Genomic DNA, 15,120 nt, shown 5'->3' with positions numbered 1-15,120 from the left:
TAATGAGGAGGAGCTAGATGTCAGCTAGGAATTTGCAGACCTTGTTTTGACCTTCTCCTTCCTCCAGGATTTTGTGTGACTGGTCCAGTCAATTAAGACTTGGCTGTAGGGGCAGTTAATTCAGGGGAGCATCATGTGGGGACAGCTTTTCTCAAAGGCAAGTAGTGTTTCTAGCTTCTCTTACTGCTGCAGAATTACACAGGCTAAAATGGGACAAGGGGCTCCCCTAGCACTGCAGGGTTATACCCACACAGCTGTTCTTCTGGGGACAGCGGTGATATTTGCAGGTAGGGTTAATTCCCTTCTTCTCCTTACTTTTCACTTATAATTTACTGATAAAATACTTTGTTTCTTTGCTGGTAAAATACTTCATTTCTTTTGTCCTACAACTTTTCAGATACTCATGCTCTTCTGAAATGGGTATAACTGCAGTACTGCCTCTGTTTTGCCCCTTGCTCTTGGCATATAAAATCGACCTTCTCTATCCTCAGCATGATTTTTAGTGCCATTGTTGGTGAGCTATTTGAAGGACTCCTTTGCAAATGCCTGTATTAACTAAAGGCAAGAATGAGCAAAATAATGTAGGTGAAGATTCCCTTGCTAGTGTGATTAGAAGCATGAGGAAGGTGTGTATGAACCCAGTGGGATGGTAGCACTGCTGGCATGTACACATTCTGAAATGTGTTTGTCTCATCTGTGTCTGAGCATTTTTGCCTGTCTGTAACTTACATGCCAGGGCTCTACACAGAGTATACCACACACTTTTCAGCTCACAGCTTTATCTCAACTCTATTTTTGGACCATACTTACAAGATGCCTGTTAAATCACACTGCTGAAAAGATGAGGATGTAAAATGCTGGGGTATCACAGAGACCTAACTCCTCTCCCCTTCCCATTTTCCCTTTTTTTTTTTTTTTCTCCTAAGCACACTATTTACTGGGTCTTGATGAGCACTCAGTTGGTACCATGAATGACTTCTGAGAAGAGACTCTGGTTCTTTATTTCTTTCCCACTCAGTGTGAAAGCATCCCTTCCATATTATACCCTGTTTTGTTTCCTGTCAGTGTTTCCTTTACATTTAATAGAATGTAGGTAGTGATGTCAGGCAGCTCAGAATCTGCACCAGGAACTTCTTAAACACATGCTATGGTAAATTGTTAGTTTGTTTTTATGCTGGATTGTCCATTTCCTGATAGCAGTATGAATTTGTGGTTCAGTTACTTTAGAATTCTATTAGTCATTTGTTCTGTTTGTTTAATGCTGATTGCCTTGACAAAACTTGACAAGCAAAATGGGATCCTGCTTGCTTTGAAGGTGTTGTATGTAAAGCAAAACTTCAGAGGAAGCACTGAAGAGTGGGCAGAGAGCGCTTAGTGAGTGCTATTTCTGTATTAACTCTGCCTTCAGATTTGCACCATGGGTGCAATGGCTGAAATAGACCACCTTGCACCACCTCATTACTGCTGATAAAACATGAGGATTACTGCCCTTGTTAGGAAACCTCTCTGTGATGGTCATTGACTACTTAGCTTTTGAATCAGTGTGGAAACATGCTGGCATTATTTATTTGAATCGTGGGCATCCAGATCTTTTGAAGGGGAAAGGATATTGGTCTTGTTCAGTGTTTCAAACTGCTTTAAACAGTATGTGTGCCATGATCCTAAGCATGGGGTTGGTTGTATGAAATAGCATGGGAAAAGCTGTAACTCTTACTGGTTGTTTGTGGCTGTTCTTTGGAGGCATTTCAGTGAAACCTCTTGGCTAAGGTAACACACAGTTTTGACCCCTTGAAACTAGTTGTTTTTCCTATCAAGTAAAGGGAATCTTAAGAGCTAGTGGCTACAGTCTCTTTCATGATTATAACAATACTGACATAGCCACAGCAGTGCCATATTGTGAGCTTGCTGTGTTTTTTACTTTATTCCCAGTAAAATACACATTTATTTACTTAAATTCCCAGTAAAAAAGATAAAGTTTATCATCTGTTCTGAAGGGAGATATACTGGCTTTCCTTTTAAAACAATGTTATAAATGTGCCATGTTGAATCTTAATCCTTTGTGGGATGGTGTTAAGAAAGATGGTGTTTTAATAGTGGAGTTTTGCAGCCTTTTTTAATGCTCAAATTTCTGTTTGACGGGGTCCAACTACAGATATTTCTTCAGGGTAACTTAAATGTTGTTTTAACTGACCTGGATGAAAATAAGATGGTAAATCTGTTTTCTTAGAACATTCCTAGTGCAGTGGATGAAGAATCAAACATTAGGTGACCTCCACTGCTTTTAAAAATAAATGAACACAGAGTTTCAGAGAGAGGCTGGGAAGAGCAGAGCTGAGATGCACAGGAGCAGAAAAGAGAGGTAGCTGGCTCTCTCTGGCTGGACTGTCAGGAAAACCTGAAGTTTCTTTAAAATTTCAGATCAATTAAAAGAAAGTGAAGAGCAGAGGAGGGTGATGAGACATGTTGGGCATGGGCCAAGTAAAAAGGAAATGAAGGGAACTTGTTAAGGATTTTGTGTGACGGGAAGCCTGTTTTTGTGTGTTTAGAGGGAAAGCCACTCACAATGCTTAGAGACTCTGTGATGTTTAGAGCACATAGAAGATAAAAGGAGCTTTAAGCAATAGCTAAAAGCCTTGTCCTGTCTATCTTACTGAATATTTTAGTCATCAGCTTTTCTGTTTTCAGTGTTACCCCAGCACTTGAGTTTCTGCGTGTTTTCAATTCAGCAGAGGTAGCTGAGCAGGTTTAGGGATTGCAAATAGCTACCTTAATTGTTTGGTATCTCCCATTATGACATGATGTAAAACTCAAATACTTAGTGATTCAAGTGGAATTTTTTTGCAGAACACCTTTAAAACAGGAAGTAACTCACTGGTGCCACAATTTTAATATTCATTGCTTGATGTGTCCATTTTTTTATGGCATCATGTGAATGGAATGGAAAAAAACCTTCATGAGAGATTGTAGCAAACTACAGAAACTTTATACAAATGATTTAACTTTTCTAATCTCCCCAGTTCTGCTTTTTTTTATTTTGTTCTAGAAGGCCAATTTTACTGGAATTTCTCTTGTCATTTAACTGTTTCTCTAACTTTGGAGCTATTACAGCCACTTGAAAAGGGGTAGGGGCATTTTTCTTTTGCTGACAACAAATGACTTTGGTTAAATATTTTTGCACTTAGATACTTGATTGCTAATGTCCATTAAGTCAGGTCCTCTTTTTGTTGTGTCTTGCTGCATAAATAGGTACTTTCTTCTCATTTAGCACCATTCACATAAGTTTGCCCTACTCCTGAAATTGTAAAACACTGGAACTAAGCCATACTTCTTTTTTGATACCTATAATTTTGCTTTCCCAATGAACTGCAGTAGTTGATGCTAAAATTGTGCTGAAAATTTTGGAAAAAAAATTGATTATTGGCTTGAGGGATTAATGTGTTAGACTTTTCAGAAGTAACTGATGCATCAAATCTGCACAAACTCAGCCCACTTTGATACTGAGGATTGCAAGCACTACATTTTAGCCTTAAAACCAGTTTTGTACCCTAATTAAAAGGAATATTTTATATTTCAGATAGGCTTTGCAGTAGGATTCGGAAAATACACTTGTGTGGACAGACAAGGAGAATTTACTGTTGTGATACGTGTGTTAAAAAAACCCAAAATTTTTTTAGCTACACTTCTTAGGACATCCTGCAGTGAAGAATAAAATCCAGAATTAAAATGTGAAAACTGAACTGTAGCTGAAGAATATCAGATTCTGATATTTAGTTCTGACGTTGCAGTAATGTTGTAATAAAGCGCGCTTTTTGGTTTTGCTGGATTCACTGAGTACCCAGCCTTTTGTGGTGCTTCTCAGTTGCCTGGCAGAGCTCAAAGGTGCATGTGGCCTGATGCTTCCTGCCCACAGAAAGGTAGAGCTGGCTTTCTTGGAAAAGGGTTCAAGATTGGCATAATTGGAAGATCAGCTGGCTGTTGATGTGTGAATTATTACTTGATGCATTCTGAAGAATTAAAACGGTGTTCCAGATCCACATTTTCCTGTAAAAGGGGAGATTAAAAACTTGTTAACTTTATCTGTTCCACAAGTAAAGCGTTGATGGAGTACCTTTAATAAGGCAGAGGCACGTACCCATACTGTTGCATGCACAGGTTGAAGAGCTGTAGTAGTTCTCATAGAGATTCTTTTGGATTGTTTGCCAAAATCTCAAATCCATGCTAAGATAGCCTGTGTCTGAACTATGTCTGATTTGATCATCGATGTCAATCAACAGTGAACATCCTGAGTTTCCTACCTCAATCATCAGTGCAACACTGGAAATAAACTGTTTTCTGTTGTGTAATGGATAATTGAACATGGTCTCCTTCCTTTTTCCCCCAGATTATTTCAGACCTTGAGTCTTGGAATGATGAGCTCTCTCAGCAGATGAATGACTTTGACACTGAAGATCTTACAATAGCAGAACAGAGGCTCCAGCATCATGCAGACAAAGCCCTGACCATGAATAACTTGACCTTTGATGTCATCCACCAAGGGCAGGATCTGCTGCAGTATGTCAATGAAGTGCAGGCATCTGGTAAGATGGCTCCTTTGTGCTATTCCAGGCTTTCTAAGAATCATCCAGTTGTCTCTCCACGGGATGTGTGAAAATAACAGGGATGCTGGTTAACTGTAAACTGGGGACATGTGGACTTCTTTATGCTTAAATCATTCAGTGGTGCTCATAAGAACATACTGGCACATAAATGTCATCAGAGTTGGTAGCACTTGAAGGTGTTTTGTTTTTAGAGAAAGGGATTTCACTCAGGATATCTGTAAAATTAGAGTAAATAAGGGAATGTTAGTTTTATAGGTAGTCAGATCAATGCAATCAAGCAAAGATTGTCAGCTTTCAAGTAATGTCTTTCTTTTTCCTTATTCCCCTTCATTTGATATTTTTCACTGTATATGATTGCATAGGATAAGTATCAGACTTTAAAAACACACCCCCATGTTGCAGTTCATAAGAGTGCAAACCCCTATACTCATGTAAGTAAATCCTCCAAGAATGAGGCTGAACTTGGAGAAGGAACTAGGAAATGAGGTGTAGAAGCTTTGTGAGTGATTCCTGTCCGACCATCCCTGCTGCAGGTGTGGAGCTGCTGTGCGACAGGGACGTGGACATGGCCACGCGCGTGCAGGACCTGCTGGAGTTCCTGCACGAGAAGCAGCAGGAGCTGGATGTGGCGGCCGAGCAGCACCGCAAGCACCTGGAGCAGTGCGTGCAGCTGCGGCACCTGCAGGCTGAGGTCAAACAGGTACGGCCACCCCTCCTGGAGAGCTCTGCTCCCAAAAACACGCGTGGGAAACGCCTCCTGCTGCATCAAGTCTTTCGTTGGGAGCAGGAGAGGATTTTGGTCACTTCAGCTTCTCTTAAGTGAATTTTTTTAACTTGCATCATCGCTCGATCTTGCTGTGTGGATCTAGAGCAGAAGTCCTATGGGATTAGCTGAGAGAGCTGGGGATGTTTAGCCTGGAATAAAGGAATCTCAGCGGGGACCTTATCACTCCTGCGACAACCTGATAGGAGGGTGTATCAAAGTAGAAGTTGGATTCTTTACCCAGATAATAGGATAGGGCAAGAAGGTAAGTCCTCAAGTTGTGCCAGAGGAGGTTTAGATTAGATATTAGGAAAAATTTCCCCACTAAAGGGGTTTTTAAGCACTGGAACAGGATTGGAGGCACCATTCCTGAAGATATTTAAAAGACATGTAGATGAGACACTGAAACACATGCTGGAGTGATGGACTTGGCAGTGCTAGGTTAACAGACTTGATCGTCATAGAGCTTTTTTCCAACCCAAGTTATTCTGATATTCTGTAGATACAAGTCAAGTATTTGAAGTATAGAGTGATTTGAGCTAATGTTAAACCCTTGCTCTTACCATCTGTATGGTGATGAACAACAATGCTCAGTCAAAGGCCCGGCACACTGACTTCTGAGTCTATTGTTTGAAACACCTACAAATAGTGATAAAATAATATAGAAGGAAAACAACTTTGCTTCTCCTGGCAATAAATTAGCAAGTTTTGAGGTCTTCATCTGATACATGCATCACCCTTGGATGATTTGAGACGTGGGCAAAGCCACTGAAGTAGGTGAGAGTTTAAAAAAGAAACAAGACAATAAAAAAGGTAAGAGTTTTTTATCTTGCTCACACTTGGCAACATCACAGAAGTTTGCTACAGTCTCTTTTGTTACTGTGGCCCATAATGAGACTGAATGACAACTCCCAAATTGCAAAGTAGTATGAAAGGGGTCCTGCTAGGACTAGAAGTGAATAAAAGATTCCCAAAGTGTTTGCAGGCAGTGGTTGGTTGCTCTACAGTAGCAGATGTGAAGTTTCTGTGTGGTCTTGAATTAAAGGAATGCAAAAAACTGATAGTTGTCTGCTGTCAGTGGAATATAGACATCAATCAAATACTTGATGTTCTATTTCAAGGCTTTGCATACTCTACTGAACTGTGCTGTATCTGCCTTAGCACTTACTCATCTTGGTAAGTGCAGATTGGAAATTCCTCCTTCCACGTGAGTAATGGTTGAGATAAAGTTGTTGCAGATCAGGATAGTTTCTGTACTCAGTTGCATTTTATCTTGAAGATGAAGGGGAAGAGTGCACATCTGCAAAGGAAGGGAAAATTAAAAGAAATAATGCCATCTGAGGCACTCTCATCCTTTTATGGTATGTCAGTGTGTTTGGGTGGGATGGGTTAGTAAGAAAAATAATTTGTTAATTTCCATTATACTAAAGTAGTATTCAGTAAAAGAACAGAATATAGCTGTTTGGTAATATTTCCAACTAGTATAAATAACTAAATCGTTATTTATATTGCATGCCCTCACAATAAAGTGAGTGCTATGGTCCACTAGCTTTGTTTGTATGCAAGTTAAAGTTACAAAAGACACACGTTTTTAAACCTGTGTTTGAAACAAATGTTCTGTATTTTGGCAGAAATGGGAAGATGATGAACATCATGGATTTTAGAGGAATACCTCTCTAAAAAGAAATTTCTAACTTTTTTGAACCACTGCTAGCCCTGACTGAAACTGAAGCTAAAATTTAGATTCTTAAGGAAGTACTGGAAAAGTTTATCTTAAAATAAAGGTATAGGTAGTACATTAACATAGCCAGCTGTCTTTTTTTGGTAGACTGGGATTTGGAAGAAAAAAGCATATTCTATTTTGTGTTTCTAGAGCACACCTCTATCAAGTGGGATTTTATGTTGAATTAAATGTCATAGTAGGTGTGAACTTTCAGACAATCATACATGAACATGTAGCTGAGAGAAGATTCGTGTATTACTTTTCCAGATTTTACTGTACAGATTCACCTGCAGTACTTGCCCAGCCTGAGGCCTGAAAATTGAATGGAGCTCAATCTGAATGTTAACACATTGTCTCATAGGATTTCTTTTGAGCCCTTTGGAATGCTTTGAGGATAATAACTCTTAGTTTTGAGATTACATTTGCCTTTTCAATAAACCACATCTGATTTATTTTTATGTTTATTAAACATGATTAAGGAAGCATGATCTTCTCCTGTCTCTTCTGCACTAGGAAAAACTATATAGATCAGCAGGTCACAGTAGGTGCTTTACCTGAGAGTAAAATGAAGTGGTAAACCTCCTCTTCAGTCTGTTTTATTTGTGTTTTGTTGCCTGAAGCACTGAACACATGATTTTCCCATTCAGTTACTGTGATTTTCTCTTAGATTTATTGTTGATGAACTGGGTGTAAGCATGTTTGTTATGTAGATGGGATACTGTCTCCATAGCAAGAATACTAAGTATTTCCATTTAAATTCTTCCTGCCAAAGCAACATCACTGCTCTTGTGTTTTCACACACATGCATGCGCATGCACACACACACACACATACATTTATATAAAATACATAAAAATATGTAGCTTGTCATGTGAAGAGGTTAGGCTGGAACACTGCAGGAATTTAGACAAATGCTTGCAAAGATTCTCTTCCATAATAGGTAGTAAAACCTTATGCTTAATGAATTTTTATCAAATAAGCACAGACAGTACACGAAAATATTCAGTATTGCTTCTTCCTTAACTCTTGGGCCAGTTCTGCTTTATGGCATTGAAGTTTTGTATATCAAGCCTCAGGACTAGGAGAAAGCAGAAGAGCCAGAAGACAAACAGAGGTTTAAAGGAAACCTGCAAAGAATTTGCTTGTCAACTTGATGTGTAATAGGTGCAGAAAGGGCGAAAGCAGATAGCAAATTACAGTGTAGAAAAACCATGGAAGACAGGGGGAAGAGAATGCTGACTGAAATAAAAGAGACAGCTGTATGTGGGGAAAGCAACATGGAAAGGAAAATGTGACCACTTTTCTACAGGGCAGGGACATATGAGTAGGTGGAGGCAGAGTAATATTTATGAGAATGTCTGTCTCATGCAGAACTCCAGCTGCATGTTTGCCAGACAAACCTCCTTTATTAATCACCTAACATACAGCTGTTGGATTACTTACTGCTACAATCACTCCCACCTACTCACTGTGTAGAGTGAATGCTTTGCTGTGCTTAAGGTCAAAATCCCTACCAAGCTTCAAACCCGATCCAGTTGGTTTCAGTATGCTCATTAGGCCTTTTCAGTGCAATGTTTTCTGCTGTTCTGATCATGGTGTGTGTTCTTAGATATATAGCTGTGTGTTCATATATGTACAGTGGTGTAGAGATACTTCAGCCCTCAGGAGTACCTTAAGCTGCTTTGTGTTTTCACTGGCAAATCTTTTAGCTTGGTGCTTGAGCTCTGACTATCCCAAAATACTGCTCAGGAAGGGTATCCTGGCACTCCATGTAGTGCCATATGGATATGAAAACATAGCTAAGACAGCAGACTGAAGCAGGTTGTCTTGTGATCATGTTTAGTTACAGTCAAAAATATGTCCATGAAACTAGTCCTAAATCAAGCATTTATCTGCAGATCTACCTATCTGACCTTTTTAAGTGCCCCAAGTGACCCAAATTCTGTCTCTTTTCCACACCTTTGCTGATGCTTTTCTAGCCTGTTGAAGGCTGTGAGGGGAAAGATGGGGGTTGTGATCCACTCAGACAGGGAGGTGGTGGGAACATGAACATGCCAGCAAACCCTGATGGCAGCACCCCTGGAAGGAGAACAGGCTCTCTATTTCCTAATGCTTACATTTTCCCTTGAGTCAGAGCAGAAGGAAGGGGAGAGTACTGCTGGCAGATTTCCTCCTGTGAGTTTCACCAGCCTGTGTACTTGCACCCTGACCTGCACCAAGCAGGAGGACAAGTCTTTGTGTTTGAAATGGCATGTTCTGTTCTAGCTGTTGCTGCTGTAAATAATGGGATGCCAAGTCAAGAGGAACTTTCAATTGGTGCTGCTTAAGCATTCTCCTTCATTAAAACTCTCTGAAGAGGGCTACGTGTATAAGAACCCTAAAAAGGTGTGTTTTGTTACACCATACCTGGAAGAATTACTTTTTAAGGTAGAGAAAAAACCTAGAATAATTTTCTTAAGACAAAATAAAAATAAAAAAGGAATTTAAAAAAAAAATCAACTGCTTCTGTGTTCTTGCAGACAATTTATTTGTGCATGTATAGTTTCTATCTGCAGTCTGTTGGACCCATCTGCTTCCCTCAGAAGCTGCTGTTTTTCGTGCTCCTGAGGCTTATCCAGGCCTTCTCCCTGAGTGTTAAAAATCTGCTGGTGTCTTATCAATTTAGGAACTCCCAGTTTCTTTCGTAGTCCCTTTTGTGTGCCCCCAGACTGTGATCTGCAGGTGGCACCTTTGCAGTAGGAGAGGTTGTTCCAAAGCTGGAGCCATCTTCCCCTTGCTTGCAAGGCTGCACCTGACCAAGTGCTTTCTCCCCAGAAGAGCAGAATGTGCACCCAGTTACACATCTGGCATGTCCTCCCTTCTACATTGTAGACTTGCTCTTTTCTACAGACTTGCAGAATTTATATAGGAGAATTCAAATACATGCTATCAGGGTGTAAAAAAACCTGTTAGCTATTCATTGTGCAGAAATGGCAAAACCTGCATTAATAATACAACAATGCCACAATCCGGATATCCACGTGTAAGTCAGAGGGTGAGGTTGTGGTGCAGATTTGAGGGAATGGATGTTGTGTCAGGATGGTTAGACCTCACTTGCTTCAAGCTGTCAGACACATTAGAGTATACTTTGGATGTAGACCCACATGTGCCTTTCAGGTTGTGAGGAACTGTGTTTTAATAGGTCATTTTCTTGGGTTCTGCCCATGTTCCCAGTCTGCAAGTGCAGTCATACCATCCTGAAAACTTAGTGCATTAATGCTATAATTGGTAGTGTCATGTGTGGATCACTAGATGAGAATATTTAGTGTTAAGAACTAACTAATTTGGTAATTAATACATTTATTAGCACTGGTCAAAGGTCTAAATCAATTAGTAGGAAAAAGTTAGAAAAACTGGGGAAGTTCAAATTAACAGGGCCTAAAGAAATTCACTCTGGAATACTAAGAAAGCTGCCATTGTTTCCAAACATCAGGAGATTGGATGAGATTCTGGAGGCCTGAAACTCAACATCTACTTCTCAAAAGTGGAAAAGGACTAGCTGAGGGAGGATTATAGGTCAGCTAGTTTAACACAGTTCCCAGGAAAAATATTGAAACAAGTAGATCATTGAACTTGAACAGGTTCAAAAGGAGAAAAGGCTAACACAGGTCAATTAATAATAGCTTTACATTGATAAACCCCCCCCTTTTTTAATCTGACAAGGCAACAGCTCTTCTGGGAGGGATGGAAAAGTAGTATCAAAGCTTTTAAAATAGTGCGGCTCAGTCTGTCTGGCCCATACTTACTATGAGAATGTCATATGAGACTAAATTACCAGGAGTGATAGCTAGCTGAAAAAACATACTCAGTAACAAAAGTTATTAAGAGACTCAGTGGATTGGAAAACAGATTTAAAAATGAAAGATAAAAAGGTATTTGTCTGTGTTTGGATACTACTGGTTCATGTTCTCAGTTAGAAAACCTACGTATTAGCAACTGTGCTATTAAATTTGAAGTTAAAAGCAGGAGCAGCTGGAAAAGGGGTTTGAGTTCATCAGAAGATGCTGGATTACAGTTCAGAATTATCTTGATGGGAGAATGGGAGAACTGTGCTTTAAGAAGGATATGAGTTTGAATGGTGAAAAATACAGAGCATGATGTACTGGAAAGAATAATCAGCTGAATAAATAAAGGGGTAATTACTGGCTGGGCAGCAGTTCCATAGAAGAGTTGTACAGATGACAGTGAATAACCTGAATTATGTCCTATTTTACTCACTATTTGAAAAATTATGACCAAGTCATGGTTATCAACTGAAGAGAGCTCATAAAAGAGCAGTGTTCTAGAAAAATAAGGTGACTGACTTCACATGGGAGAGATTGAAGAGACTGTGGTCAACAAGATAAGAGGAGTCTAAAGGAGGGAATCAGATAATGTTCCTGATACAGAGAGGTGAGGGAAAAACAAAGCTGATGCAAACAGGGAGAAAATGTCTTTTTCCTTCTTGGTTTTTTTTTGGGAGACGTCTAAAAAGTTGCATGTTCCTGCTGTTGATAAGGAACATGTAAGGTGCACTCCTGAGGCTTCTGCCCAGCCATGGATTCTTCTGGTTTCACTGGACACATCAAAGAAGGCACATTCTGAAAAATTAAAATCTTCAAGCAATTAGAAGGGCACCTAATGATCACATTTTTCTCAACATTACTGTTCAGAATTATATGCATACTTTTTACTAAGCTATAGATCCTCAATTTGCATTGCTGACACTGGCATTCAGGCAACTAGTACTTGTAACTTGTTCCAGCTTTTCAGGTGACAGAGGCAGTATTCAGAAGCACAGCCTTCTTCAGAGTATGAACTAAAGCCACAAGCATGTAGTAGTTGACTGCAAGCTGTGAGTTGATAGCTCAGTGAAATTGTACTGAATATCACTCACTGTGCTTACTCAATATAAAATTCACTGTAGTATGTAATTAACAAATTATTTAGTTATCAATTCTAGTGCTGATGTGACCCTAAATGTTTTTGCCCCTACAGTGGTGCTTTTTTGCTAGTTGGCAGTGGAATTGCATATTTCATGGTCTTCTCTTTTGTTACAGGTTTTGGGCTGGATTCGAAATGGAGAGTCAATGTTAAATGCTGGGCTCATCACTGCTAGCTCTTTGCAGGAGGCAGAGCAGTTACAGAGGGAGCATGAGCAGTTTCAACATGCAATAGAGGTAAAAGCACCATTTCAGTGACCATGGCCTTGTATTTACAGTTCTCTGTGAATAGTGCTCTTGTATTTACAGTTCTCTTGGATTTGTGCTACAGTATTTGCAGTTTAGGAAAAGCTGTTGAATTCATGGCAAAGAGACAAAAACACTTACTGAGAAGCTGATATTTGTTCTTATTTATTTTGAAGCTGCAGTTCCAGGTGAACATCTTCTCAGTGCCTTTTTGCATCTTTATAAAGTGTTAGCTGTTCACAGTAATTTTGCTGAAAATAGTGTTTTCATTTGTTTTTCCTTTCCTAGAACATAGATTGTAATTCTAAATTAAAAAAAAAAAAAAAGAAAAATGGACCAGGAAGCTGCAATTTTGTGTATTCTGAGGTCATCCTTTAATATTTCCATTTTTGTTTGAGAGTAGGTTTCAGTGAAACTTCTGTGTGGTGGTGTGTCTATCCCCCTGCCATGGCTTCAAGCTAAACTTATCTGATTGGTCATATTGCTGCTAAAAAATAGGCAGGGTTCTTAAGATTGATTGAAATGCAGTATTATTTGCTTACATGCCCTACTGAGTAACTTAGTGATAATATTAGCAATGTTATGATTGCTTGGGTAGGCTATTTTCAGAAGTACTCTGCCTTGCAGTAACTCTTTAATGTTATTTTCCTGTTTGGTAGAACTTTATGCTTCCCCTCTCTTGATTTTTTTTTTAATTAAAGTTTGCACTATATGCCCCCTCATTTTGAGGAGCTTTGGTAACTCTGAAGTATAAAAATTATGAGACCTCTAGGTGTTTGTCAGTTTAAGAATAAATTATCAGGAAGCTTAAAAATCTGTGTTTCCTAGGACATTCTTTACTCAGATATAATAATACTTCGTAGTATTATTATACCCCTTAATACTTTTATATTATTTGGTTTTAGGCATGTATTTCTCTGCTCAGAGAAAAACAGTTTAAAAAATTTGCTTACAGTCAATAGACAGTTGTCTTTTTTATTGATCTGCATGCCTGCACCTTTCTTTGCTCACTACTGATGTGCAAAAGACTGAAGTTAAAGCTGTAAAGATTGCCAGAATAAGATAGATTTCTTATCTATCATCTTTTTTCTCACTGTGGAGGGAAAGAAAATCAAACTGAAATTCATAATTACAACATCATGTAATGCAGCATAGATACATCACATGTAGCTTAATGCCGGATAGTTACTATTTGTTAAGAACTGCTATTTAGTGTTGATTTGATGATAAATCTCTGCAGGATTTATTTCCTCTGTATTTGCATAGAGAAGTCACACAGTAACTAGTGTCAGACAGTCATTTTTAGTTGATGGGTGTTGGTGCATGTATAGAAGTGTCATTGACACAGTGGAATTGTGAGCCTCTGAGGTTTTCAAGTAAATGAACTGAAGTGCTCCACTGAACTCGTGACTTCTCACCTCTTGTCAGAAAACACATCAAAGTGCCCTGCAGGTTCAGCAGAAGGCAGAGGCAATGCTGCAGGCTAATCACTACGACATGGACATGATCCGCGAGTGCGCAGAGAAGGTCGCTTCCCACTGGCAGCAGCTGATGCTGAAGATGGAGGATCGTCTCAAGCTTGTGAATGCCTCTGTTGCCTTCTATAAAACTTCTGAACAGGTACAGAAATGCAAAAGGTTTGCCTTGGTTAATTTTTCAGTGTGGCATCAAACAGCATTACTTGAAAAAATGGTTGATGAGGTTTGGTTATATTTACTCATTTGATGGCTAGTTCTGGTTTTTGTGTGGGAGTCAGAGAAAAATCAGTTTAATCTACTTGTCCACAGAAAAGTTTGGGGGGAGCTTGGCAAGGCTGCCTCCTCTGCAGCCATAACTTAAGCCTATCCAGAACTATGCAGTCACAGAGGCAGAGAAAGATGAACAATTTTAGGAACAGCCTCTGAGCCCTTCCACATAAGCAGGCCAGTGCTTGTAAACCTACAGCCAAAGTTTGTTGCCTTAAGTCCCAGTCAAAACATGTCAGAAGCTAGGGGGTACATATAAAGGGTAGATGAGTTTTCTTTCTTTGAGGCCTGAATTTTGATTTTGATTTTTTTTGCCTTACTGAATTGGACTTCTTTTTCTTGAAAGGTGTGCAGTGTGCTGGAAAGCCTGGAGCAAGAATATAAGCGAGAAGAAGATTGGTGTGGGGGAGCAGACAAACTGGGCCCCAACTCTGAAACAGATCACGTTACTCCCATGATAAGCAAACACCTGGAGCAGAAGGAAGCGTTTCTGAAGGTAAGGTTGGGGATTTTTTGCGGTCTCCTGTGTCTCGGGAAGCATGCAGGCAAGCAGCTCTTACAGTGCTGACATGGCTGTGGAAAGCAGCAGTGCCCATCCCAAACTACAGGTATGTCCCCAGCTGCAAAGATGTGGGAAGTGGTGTGTTAACTGCTTCTGACAGTGATTAAGAGAATAGTGCCAAGTGCATACAATTGTAGCCAGTTTTATAAAATACATTTCCTGTTGAACTTGAGTAGATGTCAGATCTCCCAGTGTGACTGAAGAGGAATTGGAAGTTACTGCTTTGAGCAACTGTCACTCTAGAGAATGCTTAAAGGCTGCTGCTTTGAAAGAGGAGTGAAAGTCACACAGTGCCATTGCTGCCTGTGCATCAGAGCAGCTCTCAGATGTACTGGGACAACAGAGGAATACGGAAGGAGGAAACGGGTGGACAGGCATCTGGGATTGTTGGGTTTTGTGTAACAGTCTTCAGATAAATGAAAGATTTTTGTCCCAATTAATGTCCTAGTGAAGATTATTGATCATACTGAATTAAATGTGCAGCATGTGCTTGCAGAGCAGTACAGCTAACTTTGTGATCAA

At 39.6% G+C, this 15,120-nt stretch overlaps 1 protein-coding gene across 3 annotated transcripts in view; it reads left to right on the top strand.

Moving 5' to 3' along the window:
• The window catches only part of TRIO (trio Rho guanine nucleotide exchange factor), a 247,613-nt gene that overhangs the window by 130,315 nt on the left and 102,178 nt on the right, over positions 1–15,120 (top strand). For all 3 annotated transcript variants that reach the window (XM_074545600.1, XM_074545608.1, XM_074545618.1), the window contains exons 14-18: positions 4,382–4,577; positions 5,132–5,298; positions 12,163–12,282; positions 13,720–13,911; positions 14,383–14,532. In XM_074545600.1, the coding sequence (XP_074401701.1) occupies positions 4,382–4,577; positions 5,132–5,298; positions 12,163–12,282; positions 13,720–13,911; positions 14,383–14,532 (825 nt within the window). The remainder of the gene's footprint in view (positions 1–4,381; positions 4,578–5,131; positions 5,299–12,162; positions 12,283–13,719; positions 13,912–14,382; positions 14,533–15,120) is intronic.

Source organism: Zonotrichia albicollis, chromosome 1 (assembly GCF_047830755.1).
Source record: "Zonotrichia albicollis isolate bZonAlb1 chromosome 1, bZonAlb1.hap1, whole genome shotgun sequence".
In the NCBI taxonomy this organism is placed as follows: Eukaryota; Metazoa; Chordata; class Aves; order Passeriformes; family Passerellidae; genus Zonotrichia; species Zonotrichia albicollis.
Note: the sequence above shows the minus strand (reverse complement) of the source record. Positions and strands in the feature narration are given on the sequence as shown.